This window comes from Orycteropus afer, unplaced genomic scaffold (assembly GCF_000298275.1).
Source record: "Orycteropus afer afer isolate SDZICR_OR568_19922 unplaced genomic scaffold, OryAfe1.0 scaffold00012, whole genome shotgun sequence".
In the NCBI taxonomy this organism is placed as follows: Eukaryota; Metazoa; Chordata; class Mammalia; order Tubulidentata; family Orycteropodidae; genus Orycteropus; species Orycteropus afer.
Window position 1 is genome coordinate 3,215,580 of NW_006921599.1, and position 11,171 is coordinate 3,226,750.

The 11,171-nt window shown below is 41.2% G+C and overlaps 1 protein-coding gene across 1 annotated transcript; it reads right to left on the bottom strand.

Moving 5' to 3' along the window:
* Positions 1-240: 240 nt before the first annotated feature.
* GCM2 (glial cells missing transcription factor 2) lies at positions 241-10,651 on the bottom strand. The gene is made up of 5 exons (XM_007951740.1): positions 10,565-10,651; positions 6,764-7,016; positions 6,061-6,173; positions 2,341-2,466; positions 241-1,164 (listed from the first exon to the last, which is right to left on the bottom strand). Exons 1-5 carry the CDS (start codon positions 10,649-10,651, stop codon positions 241-243), a joined length of 1,503 nt encoding a protein of 500 aa, XP_007949931.1.
* Between the last annotated feature and the right edge of the window lie 520 nt (positions 10,652-11,171).

The window sequence follows — 11,171 nt, forward strand, 5'->3', positions numbered from 1 at the left end:
TGAGTTTTGTCTTTCAGGCCTACTACTATGTACTGCAGTGGGTTTTAAAACACTATGCAAAACTTCCCTATACATCTAAACATTTCCAACCAATAATTTCTTCACCCAACCAGCATTTTTACTACTACAAATATTTCTTTGCATGCAAGATGGATCTGTCAGCTACACAAGAGATAGTTGCCTTTTCACTATCCATTGCTTGCCTGTGCACCACTGTTATATTGGACCTTGAATTGTCTTTCAAAAGTCCTCATCATAGTTAAAGAACTGACTGATTCTGTCTGAATAACCTATTGCAGATCCCAGCCCTGATGGATACACATCCCAAGTTTCTGTTTCATCTGTTGTGGAGGGAGCTGACTCTTGAGAAAAAGCCAACATGGAACTGATGGATTGGCAGTCTTCTGAAATTTTCAAAGGAAGTGACCTTGTGGGAGAGGCTTCCCTGGTGACTGTAGGAAAGTCCAAAGCTTCTGGATAGATGGACACGGGGATGTTTTCAGAAGCATAGTTACAGCTCGAAAGGCTCTTAACTTCATGCACATTATCACTATATTTCAGAGCAGGGGGCTGGTAGGCCTGGTAGGACACTTTGGTGGTAGTAGTGATCACAGTCTGTAGGGCTGGAACACCTGGGGAGGGATTTGTGAGGTACCCGCAAGGATGATCTGGGTTATAATAAGGGCAAGGGTTCATGGCCTGGAACTGTCCATAGTCAGTCCTCTCCCCGAGGCTAGGTTTCCCAAGAGCTGGTTGTTTCCATCCATGTTGTTTACTGGTGAAATCAAAGCTTCTTCCATAGCTGCTATAGGAATTGACATTATATTCTAGTGCATTCACATGAACCCAGTCTGTGTCATTAGGGCTATTGGTGGATTCTTTATAAAGGGTTGGGTATGGGCTAGAATGTGTGTAACTAGGGCCTGCCACTTCATAGCCACAAGGTGGCCTAGGCAAATAGATTCTTGGGTTTGGGTATTTCTGAAAGGGTGGCATTATGTCTCCTTGGAAAGTGGGTAGGTCATAGGAAGCATCCAAGTTTGGGAAGGAGAGGCAAGGCTGTTCTGGAATGCGGAAGTTATCAGTCATTATATCAAGTTGTTCTGGATTTTTTAGAAGAGGTATGTTGTGAAAATGTCCATTACTATCTTGATCCTCTTCTGCCTAAAAAGTTATACACACAGAGACATATGACATGTAAATTGTGTGAACATCCTCACCTGTAACAAGAGCAGATCAACTAAATACCTTCTGGTTGGTGGATTCTGTGTTATGAACACCGGGCTGCTGAGGTACATGATTTGGGCATGTGGTCCATGGGTTGTATAGCTTGAGCTCACTCAGCCATGAATACCATGCTACTACTAACTGAAGAAGGTTCAGTGGTAGCCAGGCAGGATGGGTCTGAGTGTCAGACAGTCCTGTTCTCCCCTAGACTATGTTCTTGAGAACTGAGGCTCAGGAGCTACACAGACCTAGGTTCAAATCCTGACTCTGTCTCTCACTAATTGGGCAAGTTACTTATTCTCTGTAAGCCTGAGATTCCTCATTTAAAAAATTAAGTTCAATAATAGTAATATCCTCCTAGAGTTTTTGTGATCATTAAATGCTTGAAACACTTGGATCAGTATCTGGCACGCAGAAGGGCTCTAACAATGCCATTTCTGTCAAACTAGACATAGTTTGACATATTGTCAAACTAACACTTTGCCTTAGCTTGGTATGCTTTAGTTGGAAAGACATACAGGAACAAGTCATGCAGAGAAAATATAACTGTTCTTATATCAATAATAACTTCTCTGGTGGCACAGTGGGTAAGCAGTTCAAACCCACTAGCTGTTCTGCGGGAGAAAGATGAGGCAATAGGAACTCAGTGGTGCAATGCGTAAGGCATCTGACTGCCAAACCAGAAGTTTGGGTGTTCAAACCCACTAGTTACTGCACAGAGGGAAGATGGAGCAATCTACTTCTGTAAAGATTTACTGCCTCAGAAACCCAAAAGAGGTCACCATGAGTCTCAATAATGCAAAGGCTCCTCTGAAGGATGTGCTCTTAGCTCACTGGTGGTATGGACATATTTATTTCTATGTTATCATTTGATAACTGCCTTTGTATCAGGATGTCAGCATACATCCTGAATGTCAAAGCAGTTTTTTTTTTCTTTAAAAGAAGGGATTAAAAACCCTATCCAGAAAATTGATTCAATGATATTTTCTTAGAGATACATAATTTTCACATTAAATCAAATCTTTGTAATCATTATATGGCATTCATATTTCACAGTGCATTTTGCAATGAAAATAAACACAAATCACAGCACAATGTCAGTTCTGGGATTACCTCAGGCTCTCTAATTCTCTTTTTCTGGGGTTGGTAAGAAGAAGCCATCTGTCTCTTGATGGCACTTCTTCTAGCTTCAGTCTCTGATTTACTCTCTGGTCTTGGGTGGTCATGAACTCCCTTGGCCTGTGTTAATGAAGAAATACATCATATATCTTGTTCCTCTGAAGAAAACTAGTAATGTTGGCCAAAAATTGATAATGCCTTTCCCAAGATCCCAAGTTTGTTTTTGTTTTTCTTCAAAATGACAGAGGAAGGAAAATTTTTCAATAACACAGACATCAGTAATGGGCATCACACAAGATGATCTACAATCCTTTCATCTTACTAAATGAACTATAACTACAACTTGTTTGTTATCACTTGTCCTTAGGTGATCCTAGCTCAAGTGGTAGCTCACACAGTAGATGAGCTAATTCCACTGAGCCAGGTAGGCCAACAATCATGGAAGCAGCAGTCAAGATATCAGACATCGTATTATACTGGGCAAATCTGCTGCAAAAAGCACTTTAAAGTGTTAAGGAGCTTGGTATAATGACAGACATATAGACCAATGGAATAGAATTGAGAACCCTGAAATAGATCCATTGACCTATGGTCAGCTGATCTTTGACAATTGTATTGTAAACAGGGAAGAGAATGTTTAATAAATGGTGCTGGCAAAACTGGATATCCATTTGCAGAAAAATGAAACAAGATCTGTACTTCACACCATATACAAAAACTAACTCCAGATGGATCAAAGACTTAAATGTGAAACTTAAAACTATGAAGTTCCTCAAGGAAAAACTAGGGGCAAATTTAGGGGTCCTAATATATGGGATAAATAGACTATCAAGCATAACCCAAAATACACAAACAGCAGGAGAAGAAAAAGTAGATGAATGGGATCTTCTGAAAATTAAATTTTTAGGTGCTTCCAAAGACTTCTCCAAAAGAGTTAAAAGACAATCTACAGATTGGGAAAAAATATTTGGCAATGACATATCTTACAAGGGACTTATCTCTAGAACTTATAGAAAACTCCAACACCTCAATAACAAAAAGACAAATAATCCAATTAAAAGATGGGCAGGAGATATGAATAGACACTTCACCCAAGAAGATATTCAGGCAGCTAACAAACATATGAAGAAATGTTCATGATCATGAGCCATTAGAGAGATGCAAATCAGAACAAAAATGAGATACCATCTTGCCCCAACACTAGTAGCAAAGTTCAACAAGACAGAAAATAACAAATGTTGGCAAGTATGTGGAGTAATTGGGACTCACACACTGCTGGTGGGACCATCAAATGATACAACCACTGTAGAAAGCAGTGTGGTGATTCCTTCAAAAGTTGGAATTAGAAATACCATTTGACCCAGCAATTCCATTACTAGGTATATATCCTAAAGAACTGAGAGCCAGGACAAGAACAGATATGTATGTACATACATGTTTATTGCAGCATTATTTATAATAGCTAAAAGATGGAAATATCCTAGGTATCCATCGACTGAAGAATAGATAACCAAACTATGGTATGTACACACAATGGCATACTATACAACCCTAAACAATAATGTAGAATCGGCAAAACACTGCATAACGTGGATGAACTCGGAGGACATTATGCTGAGTGAAATACGTCAATCACAGAAGGACAAATATTGTATTAATCTATTATTGTAAAAAGTCAAGGAAAGGTTTATATATGGAAGTAATTTTTCGTTGTTGGTTACTAGGGGTGGAAGAATAGGGGAGAGAATACTATTAGATAGGTAAAGACAAGTATTGATTTGGGTGAAAAGAAGGGCAATGTGAGTGATCAACACGGTGGCGTTGAGGAAGAGGAAGACAGAGAGAGGTACATGGGAAGTATAGACAACAAAGATGAATTCTTTTGCACATAAAGTACTGCATTGTCAGTGAAGGCAAACACGGATATAAGGGTGGGTAGATGGGTGGACAGGCTGAACTATTAGGTATGTCTATGCAGTGGAAGTGTGCCCAAGACCATGTATAGGGTTGGGAGACAATGTTTCTACAAATGCATTGGTATGTTCTGTAAGAATTCCCAGGTATATAGTAGGGCTGACAAGGGACAAGGTTACCCAGAGGGAGCAAGTAGTTGGACCTGTGGACTTCAGACCATAGTCGCAGGGGACATTAAGCTCAACTGGCTTAACATACTACACAAAACATTGTTCTACCTCCTACTTTGGCGAGTAGCAACTGGGATCTTAAAAATTTGTAAGCACCATCTAGGTGCAACAATGGGTCTCTCCTCATCCAGACCAAAGAAGAATGAAGAAAACCAAAGATTCATGGAAACAATTAGTCCAAGCAACTGGTATACCATGAGATCCTCAGCTGTATGACTATGAGACCAGAAGAACTAGATGGTGACCAGCTACCACTGTCAACCACTCAGAGGGGGTTCTAAGTAGGAGATCTTGGATAGAGTGGGAAAACCATGTGGAACAAAACTCAAAATCATTACAATAAATAAATAAAAGGACCAGGTTTGCTGGTCTGATATAGCCTGGTGGAACCCCTGAGACTATGGCCCCTACTTGCCCTTCAGGTCTGGAAATGAACATATTCCTGTGGCTTCCAGCCAAACAAAAGACAGGCGTATGAGCTGAACATTTATACTCCTTGGAGAGAACAATCATGGGAGAATAGAAGGGCTGTATATGCACAGGGAGACAGCTCAGGGGGAGGAGTGCACAGAGGGAAGGACACAGGGAAGAGGTAACTATGGGGAAGAAGTGGGAGGGGAGCTGTTGCATTGTGGTAAACTGTAGTCAAGGCCATGAGACAAAGTGTAAGTGAACTGCTGTATGGAAGGTGAATTTGCTCTGTAAACTTTCACCCAAATCAAAATAAAAAAAAAAAAAAAAAAAAAAAGTGTTAAGGAGCAAAGATGTCACTTTGAAGACTAAGGTGTGCCTAACCCAAGCCATGGAATTCTCAATTGCCTCATATGTATGTGAAAGCTGGAAAATATATAAGGAAGACTGAAGAAGAGTTGATGCTTTGGCATTGTGGTATTGGTGAAAATACCATGGACTGCCAAAAGAATGAACAAATCCATCCTGGAAGAAGTACAGTGAGAATGCTCCTTAGAGGCAAGAATGGCCAGACTTCATCTCATATAATTTGGTCATGATGTCAGAAGGGACCAGTCCCTGGAGAAGGGTATCATGCTTGCTAAAGTGAAGTTGTTGTTGTTGTTATGTGCTGTCGAGTTGGCCCCAACGCATAACGACCCCTCCTTGGGTTTCTGAGGCATTATCACTACAGAAGTAGGATTGTCCAACCTTCCTTCTGAGGAGTGGCTGGTGGATTTGAACCACCAGCCTTCTGATTAGCAGTCAAGTGCCTTAGGCACTATACTACCAGAGAAGTGTCGGTGAAAAAGGGGAAGATCCTCAATGAGATGGACTGACACAGTAACTGCAACTACGAGCTCAAGCATTGCCAGGATAGTGAGGATGGCACAGGACTGGGCAGTGTATTGTTCCATTGTACATAGGATTGCTATGAGTCGGAGCCAACTTGATGGTACCTAACAACAGCAACAGGTAGATCCTTGGAGAGGTATAGCTCCTGTTTGTGGCCATTGGAGCTGTATTTGGTTTGGTTCAGAATTCCTAAGGCACATGGCAATAGGTTTGATTCATATGGATGGTTGAAGATATACATCACAACTCGTTTTTCCTCACGTACCTGAAAAAATATAGCATTGCCATCCAGTCTCCAGAAGTTGGTTACTGGGTATCCACTGTGCCCTCGGCAGGGAATCAGCTCCAAAGATGAACTGCAGTTGGGGCATGTTTTCTCTGTAAAACTCAGAGGGGAAATAGTAATGCTAATATTAATGAAATAACTAAAAATACCAAACCAAACCAGTGATGGCTGAGTTGATTCCAACTCATTGCAAATCAGTGTGTTAGAAGAGAACTGTGCTCTACAGTGTTTTCAAGCTTCTGATCCTTTGTAAGCAGATCTTCAGGCCTTTCTTCTGAGACAGCTCTGGGTGGATTCTAACTGCCAACATTTTGATTGGTGGCCAAATCCTTAACTCTCTGGCCCATTCAAGGATTACTAATTCATTACAGTCCATTATTTATATAAAACCAAAAAAACCACTGCCATTAAGTCAATTCTGACTCAGAGTGACTCCCATTCGGTTCCCAAGGCTGTAAATATTTATGGAAGTAGATTGCCTCATCTTCCTTCCACAGAGCAACTGATGGATTTGAACCACCAACTTTCACAAACAAAACAAATTTAAAATACATATAAAATAATACATATTTATATGTATTTAATAACAACCCCTATTTCACCTCTTCTGATGGAACAGTGGGAGATTAGTCAGGAGTAGGGATTTTGTGACTTTCAGACACCCATCTTGCCTCGCACTCACTCTGCTGCTTCAGCCTGGCCTTGTCACAGATTGCAGGTCGCAGCTGCAGGCGAGAGCCATCCGGCAGGGCACAGGCCTGTGCACACAGTACCACGCCAAGGCATGACTTCTTGAGGATGTGGCCATTGTGGTTATTGGTGTTGCGCATAGCCCAGCCACTCAGGTGGCGCTGTGCCTTCTTCTCATTGCCACGGTAGATGAAGCGCACATAGCCATCAGGCCACTCACAGAAGTGGTCAAAATGGGTGAGATCCTGCAAAGGGCATGGAAAAGGAAGGTGGTCAAGTTTATCAAGTTCCGACTGCACCCATGATGCTTTTTATTTTTCTCCAAACACATTTGAATAAAGACTTGTCCTTTGTAAATTCTGAAATGTAAAACCCAGACATTATGCCACCACAAATTGCCACTCATGCAGTCTTTGCCCACTGTTCTGACAACTGGGTAATCGTAACAGAGACTGTTTATAAGATGCTTATCTTCTAAATGCTGCTGTTGTTATAGTTTTTAGTTGTTACAGAGTCAATTTTGATTCATGACGCCCCATGTGTGCAGCAGAGAACTGCTCCATAGGGTTTTCAAGACTGTCACCTTTTGGAAGCATATTGCCAGGCTTTTCATCTGAGGAGATTTTGGGTGGGTTCAAACTGCCAACCTTTGGTTAGCAGACCAGTGCTTAACCATTTGTGCCACCACATAATAATTCATCTAGCATTCACAACACACACAGATGATAGGAACAATTATCCCCATTTCATACAACAGGAAGCTGAGGTCAGACAGGTTAATTGACTTGCCCAAGATCACACAGCTGGCATGAGGCAACTCTAGGATTTGAGTTGAAACAGTTCAATTCCAGAGCCTGAACTCCTTAGAACTATGTTATATCACTTGTTGGCATGTTTAAATGCTGAAAATATCTTCAAGTTAAGTATCAAGAGTGATCAGAAAGCTCTGTCACTGAAACAGAATTTCACCTGTAAATATCTTTACTTGGACTCAGTGATTTTCCTTAAAAATATCTAGGGTCTACCCCAAACCTGTTAGTTGCATCAGCAGTGATACCTAGAGCACAGCCAGAAGGGCAAAAACAGCTTTCCTCCCTCCCTACTCCCAGCTGAACAGCTTTCTGAGTTAAAAAGCAGCACTGAGTGATGAAGACTCTAACCATAAAGACAACCTGGAGCAGGATGGAACTGCCATAATTCTCAACAAAAAGCCACATGGTGAATGGAACAAATGATGTCTAAAATACTGAGCACTGTTTTGTATTCACACTTTGTGGTCTTTGTCTACCTTATGCATTATTTATACTGTAAGAAATGTCTTTCTCATATATGTTTAATATAAAATTACCATTTTCCAAGCACTTCCCATTTACCACGCACTCTCTATGGCAGGGGTTGGCAAACTATAGACCGATGGCCAAAACAGGCTTGTATGGCCTATAAACTGAGAAAGAGTTTTATAGTTTTAAATGGGTTAGAAATAAATTTTAAAAAGATTTACATTTTGTGACACATTAAAACTGTATGAAATTCAATTGTATTATTCATAAATAAAGTTTTATTGGAATACAGCCATATACATTTCTCAAATATTATCTATTGTTCTTTTTGCACTAGAAGAGCAGAGTTGGGAAAGTGACAGTGTGACTCCCAAAGTCACACTGATCTAGGGGTTTCTTACACATCTGCAATCCTCACAACTGTGCAAATGGGCATCCTTACTCTTATTTATAGGTAAGGAAATGGAGATTAGATAAGTTTCCATTGGTGAAAAGCCAGGATTTAAACAGAGCTTTGTTTAAATATATAGCCAGGCCCCACTGTTTTCATGGTCTGATGAAGACTCAGAGTTATTATCAAAGTAGTAGCCATTTTCACATCCTCCCCCTGCCACCTCAGGAGAATTAGAACCAATATTTGCAAAGGACAAGTATTCTCAGTTGACCAATTTAGACTTGAGTACATTGTTAATAGTGTACATTCTAATATTAATAAGATAAATGGGTGGTTACATTTCCAAAAGCAAAAGGATAATGTTGAAATAATAATTATTTTTAATAGATAGGATTTTAGCTTTTCTCCGAAATATTAAATTAACATACATTAGTATGTTGACTTAAGGGAAGTCAAAAGGGAAGTGTATAATAATGAACTATCAATTCTAAGTTTGTATTTAAATATCTTCATTTTAAAAGCTAAGATTTCCCTTTGAGGATTTTAGTATCAAATTGACATTTTCCCAGAAGACAGCATTCTTTAGCACTTCCCTGTATAGGTGTCGACTAGCTACTGAGGTGGTGACCCTGGTGATAAAGCTACAGAGACAGTATTTTTAAAACAACAACAGTAGAGGATTCCAGGATTGAATTTCATTTGCTCTAATGTGTTGGCACAAACACTTGCACACCATGCACATGCACACACACACACACACACACATGCTGGACAGTAGAATTTGAGATTGTTGTCTAGTTCCTCCATTTGATGATAGGCTAGTAGCCTGAGACTAAGAAAATTAAGAGAACTTCTCAAGGTCACGAAGCCAGATCAGCTCTCTCACACAGTTAGCCACAGCAGGGATAGGATGATAAGTTCCATTGTCAGTTTTCTTTCTCTGTCCCAGTGCACCTATTCCGTTGGAGATGTCACTTTAGTCTCTGCTTAGGATCGAGTCTCCCAAAGAAACACAATTTCTGTTTACATAGGAAGCCTTGATGATACTATAATACTTGAAAGATTAATTATCTTTACATTTTTTTGATGTGGCTCTTTCCTAAATCCAATATTAGGTTGTCTTTTATGAAGACTTTAGTAGACAGAAGTCAGTGAGTGTGTAATGTGGTCTCCCTTCACAAAAATGGCATCATAAGGCCTCCAAAACAAACATTAACCTGCCATAAATGTGCATACTCCAAAAAGTGTAATCCCCTGGAGAGATCACACAGTATTGCTAGTGAAGTGCTGCTGTCCATCTGAACACCTATCAGGCACAGAGTTGATGCTGAATACATGCAAGTCTCTGACCCCTTATGCCATGACATTGCCAACTTCTGCCACTCCCAGTTTCCCTCCACATAACACCCAGGATTCAAGTCACTCCTTAGTTGTTGACCCAAACTAGTACGGCCAAGCATATTGCCCATCTCATTCCCTGGACTTGGTCTTAAACTATTTTGGGTCATTAAAAAAAAAAAAAAATCAAATTCATCCTTAAAGGATATCAATTTCCTGTCATTAGAGAAGAAATAAGCTCAGAAGCTAGGGCCGAAATCAATGACAGAGGCTCTTTGAGCACCCAAGACTTCCACAATGACTGTAGAGTCTTCTAAGAGCTGTGCTTCTTGGCATCCACATTGCCCAAGTCCCACTACTTGTATAAAATTCAGGTATGTCAGTTTTGTGGAGTGGATAATCAAGGGTATTTTCATACAGTGAGATTTTTTTTCTTTCACTTCTCTGGATTTGAAAGTATGGATAAGAAAGAGAGGTCCCTGATTTCTAAAGTTACCCTGAGTTGAAGAAGAGTGAAGGGAGGACGCGCCCGCCTGCAGGAGGATTGAGAAGTGGAACCTGACAGGTATTTCCCGCTCCCTTTTTGGTGTGTTCTCAGTCAAGTTCACGGAGAAGCTGGCAGAATAGAGTTCTCTAAACTCAGCCCTGCCATTTGTACAGTCTAGAGAAGTTTCTCTTAAATTTGAGGGCTGCTGTGTGTGTGTAAGCGGGAGTGCATGTCTGCAGTATCGAAGGGCTTGAATGTCATCTCCACTCTCTTTGAATGGACAGGTACACACACCTGCGGCATTTGTGGGTCATTGATATCCCAGTTGAGCTTCATCCCATAGGAACATAGATAGTCCGCCTTCTGCTCATCCGCCGGCATCTGCCCTGACTGGTTCAGGCAGCCTGAAAGACAGAAGAAAAAAAACGAGAAGTGCGCAAGGCGACTTTTTTCCCCTTTAAAAAGAGAGAGGTTCCTGCTGGGGAGAAGGGAGAAAAGAGCTGATTAGAAATCCAGGAGTGCCCCTGTCCACCGCAGCGGTGCTGAATGCTCTCCAGCCGGGCAGCAGCAATCTCGCGCGGAGTAGCTGCCTGCACTTTATAAAGCTTCACTTTCCGGAGCTCCGCCTTTCTTCGCCTCTGGCGCCCGCTCCTAAGTTCCAGTACAGGCGAGGCCCAGTCACCCTCCCCCGGACAGAGTCAGATGCTGAGGGCAGGTTGACACGAGTCCTTGGGACGAAAGGACAACTGAAGCTAAGATATTAAGGGGAAGTGGGGAGGTTGGAATGTCTCGCTGAAGCGGAAAACCACTTTTGCTAACCGGACTCGCTTCTGGGAGTTGGCATAGAGCTTTGGTGGAGGGTTTTTAGAAGTTTTGCAGAAAAGTGCCCTGAGAGCCAACA

Bases quoted from the DNA above. Each gene is read 5' to 3' on its own strand.
- GCM2 (XM_007951740.1), bottom strand. From the start codon at position 10,651: ATGCCGGCGGATGAGCAGAAGGCGGACTATCTATGTTCCTATGGGATG. The intron at 2,467-6,060 runs GTACGTGAGGAA...TCATTAACACAG, and splicing joins GCAATGCTATATTTTTTCAG to GCCAAGGGAGTTCATGACCA. The intron at 1,165-2,340 runs GTAATCCCAGAA...ATAACTTTTTAG, and splicing joins AGAGAATTAGAGAGCCTGAG to GCAGAAGAGGATCAAGATAG.